A 16,927-nucleotide genomic window follows, 5' to 3' on the forward strand; every position below is an offset into this window, starting at 1 on the left:
TTTCGCGGCCCTGCGGGTGGCAATGTTGTAAGCCCTCTTTCACCTGTTGTGCCCACAGGAGAGCTTTCATGGTCATTTTCATTTGAAGCGTCTAGTTCCTTTAGAAAAGAGTCGAACACTGTCATGCCGTCAGGCTGTCAAGCATTATTATTTTTTTAAGAAGAAAGTACAATAGAGGCTACAAGACATCAGCGTATGCTGAGGCTGTAAACGAGTTTATTCTGACGGCCCCTTATTTTCGTGTATCTCGCTAAGTATGAATTTCAGGAATATTTTAGAGGGCAGGTATTTTACGGCTGAAGTGGTTCGATGCGTATTCGTTACCAGTGTTGCGGAATGAGAAAAAGGTCCATTCAATGGACCTTTCTTAGAAGCGCTCTGCGCACGCGCGAGCGCCCGATGCCAAGTGGCGGAAGTCGGCACGAAAAATCAAGAAAATTCGGAAGGAGGCTATGGATCAGCGAGTAGAGCACGTAATTGTATATAATTGGGTTACACAAAGAACGAAAGTGAACGGAAAAAAAAAACACGACGTTTGGGTGGACGCCACGAGTGCCCCTCTTTAAAGTTGCGTTGGGGACGCGCCGCTGCTCAGACAGCGAAGAAACTGGAAGCGTAGTCCCATTATCGATTGGAAGCGCAGGTAGGTCACGTCCTCGATTTTTGTTTGTGCAGCCACCGCCTGGTGCCGTCGGTACGTGGAAAAGGTCCATTCCTTTCAACTCCTAGGAATGGCGACACTGGGCCCATTCCCACTCCCTGGAATGGCTGAACTATTCCACTCTACTCATTTAGTTCCTAAACGTGAAAAATAACTCTTGAGAGCCACGTTCTGTTACTGCGAAAAGCAACTTTAAGTTGACGTTATTAAAGGCGTAGACAGCTGCAAAAATACACAAAACGCGTCTCCAAAGCACTGATTTCAGTAAGCCGTGTGGTAGTCGCACAAACCTCTTGGTGGCACTTGGCGGCAATACAGTCACCGATCGCGCAATCAAGCGTAAAACGCTTGCAATTAACAGAAAAGAAAAATTAAAACCACCCAATCTTTATTATAAGGACGGACACGTCGGGGAATCAGCTAGTTGAAGAGGTCGCCACCAATCGACTTTTTAAATAGTCCGTCGCATTCCTCTGGCGCCCCCTCTCGCTGTACATAGCTGACGTCGCTTGATTAAATTCATTCCTCTGTTGTGTTCTGGAACGTGTAGGTCGCTGCCTGTCTCGCTTCGCCCTGTCCTTAGGGTACGGGGCCTCGATCTATCAAACATGGTTTCAGAAGTGAACCGGCCTCGACGCTAGCCTTCAGGACACTACAATCATGTCCAAGGACTCCAGCCCGCAGTGGGTCAGCGTCAATCTGCAGCAGCCGGACGCGTTCGACTTTTCGAATGTCGGGACTTGGCAGAAGTGGCGAGACCGCTATGACGACTATGTCACCTTCCGAAAGACCTCCTTCGGAAGGCAGATGACCTCCATCTGGCCCTCCTCAGCTACCGAGACACCCCGGGGGTAAACGGTTTCAGCCCAGCCCAGCTTTTGATGGGGAGCCAGCTGAAGACCCGAGTTCCTAAGCGCGACGAGCAGCTTCGTCCAAACTGGCCAGAGAAAGACAAGGTCACTAGCAATGATTTGGTCTACGAAAGACAACAGGCTGCAGACTACAACCGGCGTCACGCGGCCAGGGGCCTGCCGTCACTTCGTACCGGAGAGAAAGTCTGGGTGAGACCTGATCAAGTGCGCGCTTCAGTGTTGAGTCCTGCTGAACGACCACGAAGTTATATCGTGGAAACACAATGTGGTGCAGTTCTTCAACGAAATTGCCATCTTGTGTCTTTCGGTGGAGACGCACAACCGCAAGATTAGCCCGAACCAGCGCAACACGTTCTGGTTCCTGAACGACCACGACTTGCAAGCTCGACAGGGCCGCCCCCTGCCACTGAGCCGGTCCGGGTCCCAACTGACAGCGACGGTGTTGTGCGAACTCGTAATGACCAACGTGTTGTTCGGCCGATTCGTTTAAATTTGTGAAGTTCTATGTAGTTGGCTTCCTCCATCTTTCATAAAGGGGGGAGATGTAGAAGTCGCCACCTATCGGCTTTGTAAATAGTCTGCCGCATTCCTGTGGCGCCCCCTCTTGCTGTACATACAGGGTGTCACAAAAGAAAATTTGCACGGTCTTTTTTACCGCAAAAATAAACTAAGCATCGCCCAACGCTCATTCTCCGCCCAAAGGTAGAGCTAGAGGTCACAACCAGATGCCAAAGTTTCAGCCCGATCCGATGACTTAATCAAAAGTTATAAGTGATTTTCTGAAAGTTTCAATGGGAAAATGGAGCCCCATGTGTTTTAAAACTCCGTCGGCCGCCATTTTCCCATTGAAATTTTCAGAAAATCGCTTAAAACTTTTGATTAAGGAATGGAATCGGGCTGAAACTTTGGCATCTGGTTGTGACCTCTAGTGCTACCTTTGGGCGGAGAATGAGCGTTCGGCGATGCCTAGTTTATTTTTGCGGTAAAAAAGAACGTGTAAATTTTCTTTTGTGACACCCTGTATTTTATGTCGCTTGACTAAATTCATTCTTTGTTGTGTTCTGGAACGTGTAGGTCGCCACCTGTCTCGCTTCGCCCTGTCCTCAGGGTTCGGGGCCTCAATCTGTCAAACACTAGTGACCCTGCGTGTCACCATAGTAAGCCTCCCATATGCTGACAAAACCTGGCAGATCGCCACGAGAGGCGGCCGCCAAAATGGAAAAGGTGGAGAGGCAGACAACGGATGAGAGGATGGATGGATGGATGAATACGGCTGAGCCCTTTGGATCGGGCGGTAGCTTACGTCACCAGGAGAGACACGTGACTGGCGCCATGCTGCGGCGAGACGCCGAAACACACTTCTCCCGAGCGAACAAGTGTGTTTCGGGTCCTCGCTACTGCAAAAGCTGTGCGCTGACGTCCAGGTTCCCAGGTGCATTAGTCTTATTAGTCATGGTAAGTCTATATCTCCAGACATCGCAGTATTTCTTCATGTGCTTAGGCTTTCTTTTTTTGAGAAGGCAGAGCGGCGCTCTAAGAAGCCTCCAATAGGCTGATCCCTTCCTCCATAGCTTTCACGGGGGCGATGAAAACGGATGAAAATTGATTTTGCCGAAAAAAGTTGTTCGAGTGCTCTTCAGTGCTTCAGATGGTCACACAACAAACCGTCAACGGTTGGGGGGAATATCCTAAATACAGCCAAAGCCGCTAAACTTTGATGTTATCTCGAAATGAAATCATAAAGCCGCTGAAAGCGCTGCCGCCGATGCCGCTCCGCTTCTTAACGCGCGCTTCTCTGCTCAGCGTGCCATCTGGGGACTCCTCGGTGAACTAAAGCATATGTCTATGAATCCTGGCCTTGAAAGCAGGAATGCACGTTCCGCATGGCGACTTCCGCCCACAATCCCAGACCGGAAGCGCTCTCGACGGGCCACCACCGCGCCGTGACGTAACAGAGTTCACCAACTCAACTCACCGGCATCACGCCACTATGGTGACGCTGCTATCGGTACTTCGCATGCCCAGACGCTTCAGTCCTTCCTGTCACTATAACAACAAAATGGTGAATGTGTCTTCTAAAAAAAAAAAAAAAACGCGTATAGATCGCGGACAACGCGTTATCCAGTCATCTATGTATCGCGTTGCGAAAGGCGTGTAGATTACCTGGCAGGAGCAATAGCTGCGGTGTTCCGGTCTTGAGAGAGTGGCCGTCGCTTCTTCGGCTGTTATATTGAGCATTTCATAGAACAGTTTCTCGGCTGCCGCCAGAACAGCTCTCATGAGTGTAAGACACAGTTCGCGTGTTCCGTAGGAGTTTGGTGAGCACTGTAAGCATACATGGATGAGCGGGAACAGTCCGTCATGTTTACTCTGAGCATCTGCTAGTCGTTAGGGGCGTTCTGGTCTGACTCAAGAGTTGAGGTTCCAGTATATTAATTCTTTGACAAATCGAGATATAATGGAGTTGTAGAGACCGCAGTCGTAGCAGAAAGCTGGGCAGGGTGTTCCTACAAACATGTGTTATGACTGACTGTACGAATTGTGCATAGATGCGTCGCAAGTTCATACCAATGCCAGCTACGTTTTCTATTTACGAAACGTTCGCGTAGTGTCCTCCCACGCTCTGCAACTGTGGCTGCCCACGTGTAGTAAAACGGTGAGCGGTTAGTGATCGAGGCAGGCAGCCATTTAAAAATCCCATGTCACAAATACAAAAAAGTAAAAGCGCTTTTGTTTTTCCGTTTCGAGGTTTGCGAAACATTTCAGCCATCCCACTCGCAGGTTAGGACAAGTGCATCGCAACGCGCAGATGGTTCTCAACAGCTGGAATTGCACACCATACTACAGCTCATGCCAAATAAACAACTAAAAAAGAGATAATACACTTGGACTGAAAGTACCACGGGCACATCTGGTGCATTTACGTCCAAATGACGTCCTGACCCTTCCACGTGGTCCTTATAGATGTAGGCTTTCGGAAAACAATAAAAACAAACAAAAGACAGGGTGCATTTTTGTTTTTAATCTTCATTAAAAAAACACATCTTTTCGAGTACGGATAGTACAATTGTCTCTTGCATCAAATGTCATTTTTTTTAAATACAAGTTTGTTGGCGTCATGCATCGAGTTCCGGCATGTGTGAGTTGCAGCTGTGCCCCGATCCTCAGAATCTCTCAAATTTAGAGCAGCTCATACGAATCCGTATTGTCAAGATGGCCGGGTCGTCAATCTGCTTCCCACTCCTGGCAACAATGTTCCAATGGGCGACAGCTTCAAGCTCAGAATGCGACCAGACACCCCTCGCCACGTTCGACCTGAACAAGGTATATATCACCTAAACTCACTTTATCAGAACTCTTTTTTTTTAAACTTTGACTTTGCAACTGTCACAATCCCGTGCTTTTTTATTTCTTCTCGACAATGCTACAAATGCGAATGCTACAATTTTATTTCAGCCAATAAAATTGTAGCAATCGCCGACGGAGGTTTCTCCGTGATTCACAATTCAATGATGCAAGGACTCACGCATGCCCTGGAAAACGCGACTCTCGCAGATGATAAACTGCGGCTTCAACGGCGAGTCCTGGTCCATCTCCAACGTTCCAGGCGAGCCGCTCTTCTGCGGGGCGAATATCATCGACAAGACAAGCGACGGAAACCTACTTTCATACGACATCGACGGACGAACCTGCAACAGGCTGCCGTGAGTTTATCACAATGTGGTTCACACTTCGTGGTACCTCTGAGTGTAAGAAAAAAAAAAAAATAAAGACACGAGGGCTTATGGCAGAAGATGTAAAACATTCGGAGAAAATCAATACATATTGCAATCCTCAAGTAATCGACCGAAATCTTTTCTTGTTGGAGTTTCCGAAACTATAGCTCATTTAAGAGTACACATCAAATTTCTCACGTAGTTTCTGTAGAGGGTATCACTTATACTATCGGGGAAAAATGAAATGCGAACAGAGGAGCGCGTGGCTCGTGGTACAGGCTGCGCCGCCTGGAAGTAAACCTAGGGGCGAGGTTGCGTGGCCTACTTCGATGTGTTCACGCCCCTCGATCGGCGCTCCCCCAGCTTCGGCAGTGCGCCTCTCAGTGCGCTGAAAGCTGTCACCGCTATCTTTGCCTGCTCGGCGAGTGCGGCGAGCTTCTTTGCACCGCACGCGCTGAGCCAGCAAAGATAGCCGTGATAGCTTTCAGCGCACTAGAGGCGGACTGCTGAAGCTGAGGGAGCGCCAATCGAGGGGCATGAACACATCGAAGTAGGCCACGCAACCTCGCCCCTAGGCTCACTTCCAGGCGGCGCAGCCTGTACCGCGAGCCACGCGCTCCTCTGTTCGCATTTCATTTTTCCCCGATAGTACGTTACGACTTCTTGCTTCGTGAGTGGTTCTTGGACGTTCTTATCTGCTATCTCGGCCATCTCATTGCTTGAGGAGCGATGACAAGGTGTTCGGGACCAAAGTAGCGAGCTGCGAATGTAACAAACATTGTGTGAGGCTACCCACTAAAAATATAGTACTAAAAAGAAAAAAATAATACTGCGCGACCGATCACGCAACGTGATGCGAATGAACAGCGCGTCAGCTGTACGATGACCACCCGTCCCGCGACTCGCGGGACTGTCCCGCATTGAGGCCTCGTGTCCCGCGTCCCGCCCCCGAGAAAGTCCCAAATCTACAAAATGTCCCGCATTTCACACTGTCGTAAAATTCACTCCGCAACTCACGGCGCTGCCGAAAAATGGGGCACGGGGAAGTGCGGAGGTCGCTAGTAATTGTGTGAATCGAAATGGTACGCCATGTTCTATGATCTATCGAAGCATTGCGGGAAGCGACCGTCGTTCTTGCAAGAGGACCGACGCGCATGCACCGTTGTGGGAAAATATTGTACGAAAAAGTTCTCGCCAAAAGTTTAAATATAAAATATTGTAATTAGTTTCCAATTGCCGTGCCAATACGAAATTTGGTGCGCTGTGGATTTCTTTTTTCTTTTTAGTGAGGGCAGCCACACGTGCAACGGTCGAAAAAGAACATAATGTTAAAAATTTGTGTAGCACCATACCATGCAAAAGGTTTGCTGTGAATTTCTTTTTTTAGTGAAGGCACATGCCACGGTCAAAAAAAGAAAATGTTAAAAATTTGCGTAGGACCATGTTGATAGAAGTAAGTGTGGACAGGAAACAATAACCAGAAAAATATTTACTGTTTCTTATTTCTATTTGATGCATTGACTTCTCGTACAGTCGATTTTTATGTTTTTCAACTTCGGCACATGTATTACCATCTTTGGCATTCAAAATAATCTATCACTGGTAGTGAACATTATTTGAGCTTAAAGGAGCTGTGCAACGATATTCAGTTGGAAAGTTTTTCACTATACACGAGCTTACTGGCACTAGTGGGACTCAAGGATACTCGCACGCAACGCCAGTGGCCAAGAAACTCCTTTGTTGCGGTGAAATTTCAAGGACAAAAGCGATCATTTTCATTCAATCTCTCCTTTGCAAAATTTGATGACGTAACGTGGGAATCGCAGTACACCCAAGTGACGATATTTGAATGCGGTTCATAGATTGGACCCGAGCATTGCATGGGCACTCGACTTGGGCTCGTGATAATTGCTAGCTCGAGAAGCATTCGGGTAGTGACCCGTGTCCAATCGCTGCAACAACGACCACAGCCGAGCCATAACAATGTCTGGAACTCAGCGCGTGTCCTGCACTTTGCCAAACCCAGCGCGTGGCTATGATCAACACTGGCGGCATATAATCGGCTCCAGATCACGTGGCCGCTTGTTCTGGCTGCGAGTTGAGGGGGTGAACGCTGCTCGTTTTTCTTAAATTTTTTTCTGGGACTTCTATTGCGTGGGGTGAAGAACGAACGCGTGTTTCATAGGTCATTAACGTTAGGGATCCGTTTTAAGCGGTATTTTCGCAAAGTACAAAAATTGTTGCATCGCTCCTTTAATTGTTGCTATACAATTGGCAGGTGTATAAACAGGTGCGGGATAATAAATGTGTTAACAGAGCCTTGGTTCGTTGTGTGCGTCTTATTAGATACCCCCCCCCCCCCTCTGCCCCGCGTTACAACTTTTCTTGGCAATGCAGTGGAAGGTACGTCCCGCGTCCCCTCTCCCATTTTGAGTGTACGCAGGCTCTCCTCCTCCCCCATTTCCGGGGAGAGGAGGAGAGCCCGCGCACACTGAAAACGGGAGAGGGGACGCGGGCCTGTACCTTCCACTGCATTGCCAAGAAAAGGTGTCGCGGAGTATAACACCGTCTGACAGTCTGACAATGCTCATATTCATATGGCTTGGCCAATCGTGGAAAGCTGACCGCAGCGAAGCTTTTGGTCGCACACATCGCTAATATTAAAACTCTCCACTCTCGCAGCAGCGTGACCATTCTTCACTCGATATATATACGTTCTCTTCTATACGTTCCGTTTCACGTTCACGTGCAGCATGATCTTGACGTAGAATGCGTCTCATCCTAACAGCCAGGGCGAGGCCAGTCGGTGGACGAATAATGCTCGAATTCAAAAGCGCTGCATCATTTCTTTAGCTTCCACGCTGCAAAGAGCCTATATGTCGTAGCATTCTTTGCGATGTTAAATTGTTGAGTCATTCAGTGATCTTAGATTCGAACCACTGTCCACCCGTCCCCTCATCAGTGATCCGAGACCCGGGCACCGATAAGTGCATCGAAGCGGAAAACCGCACAATTTCTAAGTGGCTCGTGATTGGATCTGTCGGTCCATAGATTTTGGCTTTAGTCTATCGTATAGGGTGACACGAAGTATCTCTTTTTTGTGTAAACACACCAGTGTTTGACTCATACAATTACCACCCTCCTTTTCTATCTCGTAGGCTTCCAGCGATTGCATCGCAGTTTTGTCTGTCCGTTTGCCCAAAAATCACCATCCTGTAAAATTTCGGCTTACACATGCATGTGACACACAGTATAAAGGAAGGTGCCCCCAGTTGTCGACGGCAGCGAAAGTACATGTTCGCAAGCTCGATCATTGGCGCATCGGCCACTCTGGCCGATGTAAACTCGGTCACAGTCCAGCAAAATACGATAGACCACCACGCACTCAACGTACTTATTCTTGTGATTTGCAGCAGATTTGTTGCCTCTCCCGTCCCTGACACTGGCATAGTTGCGACATCTTAACGGGCGCCGAAGAAACAACAGGTAGATACATCGTAGCGCCCAGCTATCTTTTCTATATTATGAGAGATCTTCTGTATATGAGGGATTATCTCTGGCCTGTTATTTGGTCGTTACCTACGTGGTTGGGGTCCCGCCTTTATCTTCCTTAGTAGCTCTCCGGCCTCCGCCAACGAAACTGAAGCTTTCCTGTAGAGTATGTGGTGGCGAGAAAGAGCAGGTGGCGAAGAGCGCAATAACGTGATTCCCAGAGCAATCGCGATTGGCCGAACACATGCTTCGCTTCAACTGCCTGAACTCGATAAACGTGCGCGTGCTCCAATGCGGAAACACGATACTCGCCCAGTACAACACGCCCAGTACAGCGGACGCTGTAAACAGACGCTGGAAGGCCTCAGAGTGGCTGCGGATGTTTTTGCTAAAAACTTTCGCTGAATATGCTGCGTCTCGTGTCGTGGAACGTCGGGAGCCCTTCAAAGCTCACAGAATGTTTCATTGCCAATTAGAGGCGGTGACTGTTTCAGTGTACACTGTAAGACACCCGGAGTGTCTGCTTCTTGGCAAAGCACTCGGGGAAAGCCAATCGCTGGACTCTACGCAGGTAATCAGCGAACGACCAGGCTGAGAAGAGCCTCCTCAAATTGCCTAATATATAAAAAAATAGATCTTAAAACAGGCATTAAAACGGGATCTTAGAAGCTTGTGAACATACAGCAGCCCGAAAAAATTTCTGAACATTAGCCAACTGTTTCTTCGACTTATATGTTCATTTCTGCCCCAGTCTCAGGTTTATTCAACATGGTTAACATTCACCAGCTCGTGTCGCCTGTAGCCTTACTATAATATCTCTGAACAGTCTTCGTTTAGATGGTTTAGCCAGTAACAAGGGTAAGCGGTATCGTGACCGTTATGGTCATGCATTAATCTTGGTGGCAAAAAAAGACGTCCACGCCTTTGTTTTCTTTATCTAGGCCGCATTATTGCAACCCCGGTTATTTGTATGTGTCCTGTACTTTGATTAAAAAAGACAGTCGTGCTTACCTGCAGGTTCATCTACAGCGTCCGAAATGGCGCCAATGAAACGAACTTCCTTGAGCGTGACCTTGGCAATGGAGGTACGTACTCGAATAAAAACATTGTCGGAAACTTAGCTACTTCACAACTGATGAGCTGTTTTCATTCACTCACTCGTAACTATAGTGTCAAGGGCTATTCGAAAATGCCGTCCATTAAAGGTACGAGGCGATACCTAGTTTAGAAAGGCCCGATTTCTTCTTTGGTAGCATTACGTTAAGAAAGAGGCATGCTGCCTGTCTTCTTCGTATTCATAGAGAATTTATCTTCTTCTTTACCGCCTTGTATAAATATAATGTTGTTCATTATTTGTCGTTTTATTTGTTTCTGTTTTGCCGAATTTGGGTATTTTTTATATTGCTATTGATGGCCACATTATATTTGTTGTTGTTTTTATTGCTATATTGATATGTATTAACTGCTGGGTTTCTGGCCCTACGCACACGCATGATGTTGCCTTTGTAGGCCCGCATTATTTCTTAAAATTACTATTGTTTATTATTATTATGATTATGATTACAGGATGCCACATCGAGAAAAAAACAACAACACATACTCTCAACAAGATTTGACTATCAAAAAACGATGCTTTCTAGCGCTGAAACCTCTACATCTTCATTGAGTAACAAATTAATGACCTTAAAAGTGCATTAAAGACATTTATAAGATTGCCTGTTCTTGGTGATAACTCATTCTACAGGATCTTAGCATGCCAGAAATAAAAAAAAAAGTATGCTCGTTTGACGTCTATTTCCCTACTAAAAATTCGATCGAAGCTCGTGCCACGCCCCTTTCGTTAGCAGACAATATTTTCGACTCAAAAGCGGCGCGAGCTTTTTCGATGTCACATGCCAATGCATGGTTTTATCATCCTCACTAATTACACACATTGAAGGGACACACAATGGATTAAAACAATGGTTTGTCGGGTTATTCTGACCGTTTTCTTCGGGGTACTTATGTCGTCTGCTTTGCATTTCCTTGTTCTTAATGCCCCTGTTTTTGTTCCTGCGACTGTCTCCGCCCGCGGAACGCGCGCTGCTTTTGAGTCAAAAGATCGTCCGCTAATGACGCCGGCTCTCAGCGCCGTATGTTCGTTCGTTGGTGGCTGTTGGCGTCGCGACCGCTTGCGCCATCTCTTGTCTCCCGTGCCGAACGGCGCCCCATTGTTTGAAGACCGGTGGCTTCCCTGCGTTTCCATAGGAGTTAAGCCTTTTTCTTTTTGTACTTTTTCTTCAGGTAAGTTCGCTCTTTGCAAATTTATAGAAAAAATGCACAACCTGTGGGCAACGCTGCACAAGCTCGTAGCGCGATAGGTAGAGAAACCGATTCTTGCGGTCGATTTCAAGAGCCTGGCCGATATTTGAGACACCTTGTATTTAGTAGGGAAATAGACGTCGCACACGCATCATTTTTGCATTTCTAGGATGCCTGGAGCCCGTAAGATAAGTTATCACTAAGAATAGACGATCTCAGAAACGTCTTTAGTACACCTTTAAATCTATATATATACGTATTTCGATTCGCAACATAAAATGGTAAAGTTGCCAGACTCTTTTTGCCACGGCACTGGGGGTAAAAATAAGTCAATTGCACCGGCAGGATAAAAAACAAAACAAAAAACAACGGGTTTGGCGAGTGTGTTTCATTATTGTTGCGCAACCAATACGCCTCGCAAGTGGGCTCATTTTCGTCTTCTGCGCATAAGAAAGGAAGCAGCGGTGACGTCAGAACGCCGAACTCTGATTGGCTGATCGCGACCCCCTATCTCAGCGTCGTCTGCTCCTTTGCAACGTCGTCTGCTCGCAACGTCGTCTGCGTCTGTCTTACCTTTCCTGCGACTTTCGGAGCGAACTCGACCTCGCCTCTAAGAGAGGGCAGACGAAATAACTCGAGCGGTACGTTGTTTTTGTCTAACAACTAGCAGACGCGCATCAAGGAGGGAAGTCAAAGGACTCCCTGGCGAGGTGCCCCGGGGCGCCGAAGTTTTTTTGCTTAGAACCGAGGCAAGTTCCCTCCCAAATACTTTTTCCCTCCATTCGTGTGCGGCGAGACCCCTCACTCTTTAACGGCGTCGGCGGGTTGGCGCAGTTAACGTCGTCTGCTTTACGTCTGCTAGTCAAAGCGGTCAAAGCGATGGCTGCTTTACCTTTGCTGCGTCTGTCGGAGATTCACCGCTTTTTCATCGGCGAGAGTCACCGTTGCCTCGGGAAACAAGGAGATAACAAGAGGAAGAAATTGACCCCTTAATCTAAAATTGAGGTCAGCAATCAAAATATTATACGGGAAGGGTTCACAAGGGTCGCGCGGGCATATTCCACTCAGCACGCCAGCCGGTCGTGGGCAGACGGTCGCCGAGTCGCGGAGAGCCTGCTAGGCCTAACTGCCCAGCTCGTTTGGTCGCGTTCGGTGGGATCGTGGCCGTGGGAGCTTTTCCCGGGTGTTTGTGGATCCAGCGTTCTTGTTCGTCGTGGTCTGTTTCAAGTACTTTTTACTTTTTTCTTGCTGCTTGAAGTCGGGACGCGTCAGAACCGCACGTAAAAAAATAAACGTCCGTGGGTCGTCGCGACCGCGACGTTGTCGGCCATGCTGATTTGATCGTAAGAAGTGCGTAAGACAGCTTCGGAGCTGTTGTAGGATTTCGTCGTGACCTGCGCAAAACTTACGATAATTTCGTTTCTTGAATACGAATTTGTTCTTCAGTTTTGTCTTAAGCACATTTTTGGCGTAAGATCGTTTCGTGAATCTGCCTCTGCACTTCCGAAAGTCGCAGGAAAGGTAAGACTGACGCAGACGACGTTGCGAGCAGACGACGTTGCAAAGGAGCAGACGACGCTCAGATAGGGGGGCGCGATCAGCCAATCAGGGCTCGGCGTTCTGACGTCACCGCTACCCCCTGCGCGAGAAGCAGACGAACTTGCCCTCCGCATATGATTGCGGCTCCGATATAAGAACGGCCAAGGAAGAATCACGAAGCCAGGAGCGTTATAATGCACGCCATGCGTGTCTTAATTAAGCTTACAGTCACCAGAGATGCTTTTAAGTTACGACCTCTTTTTTTTTTTCTCGCCCATCGAAGGTACCAAATGACGTCCCATTCCTATTTGAACGCAGCCAAGTCCGTATCGCTGGTCCTCGACACCGACAACTGCCACTACTTGGTCCTGCTGGAGTGCTTTCCAGATGGGCCTGGTGAGTGGAGCAGAGAAGCTAGAGAAATAAAAAAAATAAACGCGGGGGTGTCTTATCATTGTTCAGCAGCCAATGCGATTCTAGCACTAGACGATAAGAAAGCCCAAGAGCGAATCACGAGGCAAGAAGCGTGCATGCTGAGGACATCTGTGCCGCTGCGCATAAGAGTCTCGTGCAGAGCCCGCTATGGTATCGATGACCGCAGCCTCACCCCACCGGAGACCACCAGTGTCTGTTAGAGGCTACGTTGGCAATGTCTGAAAGGGATGCTGAATCGAAATTCGGATTTCACAAAATAAACAAAATAAACCACGAAACATCACTCATAAAGCTATATATCTCGAGCGGATGGCCATATTTCTGGAAAATAGAAGAGCGAATGAAGACGAATGTTGACGTCATCTTATCGCAGAATAATTGAGAAGGAGGAGAAATGGCCTCGCTCCCTTTCCTCTCCGCGCCCTCGCGGAGTCAAAGCGAAGGGAGGAGGAAATGAGAATCACGAAGTCACGCGTCTTTTCGGCCTTGTGCGAGCGCGCTCTTCTTTTACAAAAATACGACGATTTGTGGGAGATACCGCTTTATGAGTGACGTTTTGGGATTTGTAGCGTCCCGGCTATCGATTCTGTATTGCTTTCTGAAATTCGATTTTCGGTTCAGCATCCCTTTAAGAGTTCTGGGTAAACTCCTCCTACCTCTTTCCACCTTAGCAGAGCGAACGCTGGAGAGGAAGCGACCTGCTCTCCAGCGTTCACTTTGCTAAAGTGGAAAAAGGCGGGAGGTCCTGTCCACGACCATTGGCGGCGTCCGCAAACTACAGGGGGCGCTTCTCTAGCTATCATCATCATCGTGTGTGACGTCGCGGGGGTAGGACAGACCGCGCAAATCTTGGATCGCTCGCTCGTCAGCTCGCTTCATGCGCTGTTTGGGTAACTGGCGGCAAAGCCTGTTTCACCTGTGTCTATTTGGTGAAGTGATATCTGTAGTAGGATATTTGATCAAAGTTTGAAACCGCACGTGGCACGCGTAGACGTGTCAACAACCACTTTTGGCGCTGAGGTGTCGGAACCTCTCGGATGGTGATGTGCTGTTCTCCACCCCGTACATAAAGGCTGAAGAATGAAAATTGGATATCCAGCGCTTTCCCCCACTACAACATCTACCACGGCGAATAGGGTGTATTTTTGTTTAGTATGATTTGGATAAAATAAAACTTAGAAAGGAATGTCTCATCAAATTCAAGATAGGAAAGCGAAATGCGAGAACTTCTCGGGTGTACTTCGGTGAAAGCGACTCCGTGTATCGTGTTGGTTCCTATATGTATTCTGTGAGTATTGGTCTCATATTATGCTCCGTTTCCGACCTTACGTCCGAGCGCAGCGGATGCAACGAGCCATGGGAGCCAATCCAAGGCTGTGTACGTTTCACGTGACCTTGGAGAGGGGCACAGCGACGCGCGGAAGGCGTATGACGGGCTACGTTTAACGAGCGGGATTGGCTCGGGTAGTGGGGGGTACTGCTCAGCGCTCGAGCAAGCAGCGTTTATGGGCAGTTCTGTAACGTAGGCAATCTAGTAACGTCAGTTAGAGGGCTTTTGTGCGTATAAAATAAATGGGTGTGTCATTCTCCGCGAAGAAGTTAGCGATGGTTCCTCCACATAAGCTACAAGATACGCAAGGATTCGTTATGGTCCAAATAGATGCCGCAGCTCGCTGCGACTGCCCCCTGGATTCACATAGGACAGTTCCGTTTAAAGCATAAAATGAACTTCAGTAGAACCACCAATCCCAAACTATCGTTCGTCTGTTCGTCCTTGCTTTTTCCTCTAAATTTAGCGGAAAAATTGGCGCCACGTGACCTAAAGAGCACTTCAATTTTCCCCGCTAAATTCAACGGGAAAATTAATGTCACGTGACCTGATGCCAAGTGACACACACCAATACAGTTTTCCCGCAAAATTTACGCGGAAAATCACACCGCAGACACGACCGTTTAATGTCCAAAAGAAATTTAAAGGGATACTGAACCGAAATTTCGAACTCACAAAACAAGGCTGGACAGATAGGCGGGACGATGCAAAACCCAAAAACATCACTCATACAGCGATATCTCTAACGGATCACCATATTTTTAGAAAAGAAGCGCCCGACTGAACCCGGCCGACGAGGCCGACAAGGCAAGGGACGTCACGATTCTTATTCCCTCCCCTCCTCACTACGTCCCGTGTCGAGCTGGCGAACCGAAGCGAGGAGGAGAGAAGCGAGGCCGCTCCCCCTCATTCTCAAATTCTCCCGGAGGACAGTGATGTCAGAAGCCTCGCTTGATCGCGCCCTTCTTTTCGAAAAGTGCAGCCATCCGTTTGAGATATCGATGTACGAGCAATGTTTCGGAGTTCGTAGAGTCCCGTTCAACGCTTCTAGAGCCTTATTTTGCGAAATTCAAATTTCGGTTCAGTATCCCTTTAAACGACCTCTTCTTAGACACTGCATTTCACGCATTCTAGGACTTTTAAGGTATCAAGGTCGCTGCCAGTTTTTATTTTAAAGTGTGGGAATACCCTCGTCTCTTTCCAGTCAGCCGCTACGTGACCTACAAGAGCACCTGGACGAGCGCTGGAAAAGACCAACTCGCAGCCAAAGCTGCCACAAACTCGGCCCTAGATTTCGTCCAGGACTACACGTTCGACTGCGCGAACGGAAATGTCTAGTCTCCAATCTGCGAGTCAGCGCCGAAAGCAGTGCCGAACACGTAGGCGAGTAATTATAATGCAATTAAATGCAAAGGTGCAAGCGAGCTGCACAATAATGATGAAAATAATCCCTGGAGAAGGGGAACAAGAGGGACAGTATCGCTTCAAGATCTCGTACTGGCGACACCGCCGCTCGAGGTGTTACGGACATGAGCGAGCATCACCAGGGGGTTGTGCCATCACTTCAAAGCCAACCGACAGCCGCGATGAAGATGGTCGCCTGTAAATTTGCCCAGTTCTTTTGGTAACTCGGTTAGTATGTGCAATCCACTTACAACGATACCACATATAACAATTTGCCGCTTTTAACGATCAGTTTGTAAGAGTTTCTAGGCTAGAAACTATCAATTTCCAGTCCATATACCACGATAATCGGTTATAACGATTGAATTCTCATTAGCGTTAAAAGTGGATTGCTATAGGTGAAGGCCATCAGAGAGGGAAAATCCTCGACACTCGAAAAATAGTTTCTGACCAAATTTTACCAGGTATATGTTTTTATTTCTTTTAATTTTACAATACTGCAGACCCCGGGGTTCATTCTTTTGGACCTGCTCGCATTTTAAATAAATAAATGAATACCACGCATTTTCTTCCAACCCGAATGCCTGCTATTAATTGGTGTGCCATGTGCGAGTCCTGCACGTTGTTCTATAATTCTATTTCCTTCCACAATACCTTACTGTACCTTCCTAATTTTGCCTGATACAAAAAAAAAAAAAAATACTTCTTCTGGCCTCGAGTGAGCTAGCTTACAGTGTTATAATTGTGTTTACTGTTCAATTTGTTTTTGTTCTATTGCCACCCCCTTGTATAATGCCCCACGGGCCCTCAAGGAAAATAAATGATGATGATGATGATGATGCCTTTTAGCGGAATGTTGGCTCAATTTGAGGAGCCTTCTATGGGATCCTTTTTTTTATTAGCACCCTTCCAGTGTTCCGCACTCTCCTCGCTCTGTTCTGATGCCTTGTTGTTGCAACTCCGCCGCACTTTGTTTCGTTCCCCGTTCAACTTGTATTGCAGTATGCCAGTATGATATTCAAGTGTCTTTCGGTGGTGCCTCCCATTACCGTCCACCACTTCCGCAGAGCCGCGTCCTGTCTGCGATCTTCTAACTCAAGCTGTATGCTGCGTCACCGAGTGCTTCAACTGTACACAGAGGAGCCGCTACAACACGCAGAGCATTTTGTTCTTGCTT

General features: G+C 47.7%; 1 protein-coding gene across 1 annotated transcript; it reads left to right on the forward strand.

Moving 5' to 3' along the window:
- The first annotated feature begins 3,809 nt into the window (after window positions 1–3,809).
- LOC115322562 lies at window positions 3,810–16,115 on the forward strand. The gene is made up of 4 exons (XM_042288699.1): window positions 3,810–4,857; window positions 5,089–5,237; window positions 9,759–9,826; window positions 15,551–16,115. The coding sequence occupies exons 1-4, from the start codon at window positions 4,669–4,671 to the stop codon at window positions 15,682–15,684; spliced, it is 540 nt and encodes a 179-aa protein (XP_042144633.1). The 5' UTR covers window positions 3,810–4,668; the 3' UTR covers window positions 15,685–16,115.
- Window positions 16,116–16,927: the final 812 nt, after the last annotated feature.

Source organism: Ixodes scapularis, unplaced genomic scaffold, assembly GCF_016920785.2.
Source record: "Ixodes scapularis isolate PalLabHiFi unplaced genomic scaffold, ASM1692078v2 PGA_scaffold10__122_contigs__length_95168666, whole genome shotgun sequence".
Lineage (NCBI taxonomy): Eukaryota > Metazoa > Arthropoda > Arachnida > Ixodida > Ixodidae > Ixodes > Ixodes scapularis.

Bases quoted from the DNA above. Each gene is read 5' to 3' on its own strand.
- LOC115322562 (XM_042288699.1), top strand. From the start codon at position 4,669: ATGTGTGAGTTGCAGCTGTGCCCCGATCCTCAGAATCTCTCAAATTTA. The intron at 4,858-5,088 runs GTATATATCACC...CGACTCTCGCAG, and splicing joins CCACGTTCGACCTGAACAAG to ATGATAAACTGCGGCTTCAA. The intron at 9,827-15,550 runs GTACGTACTCGA...GTCTCTTTCCAG, and splicing joins GCGTGACCTTGGCAATGGAG to TCAGCCGCTACGTGACCTAC.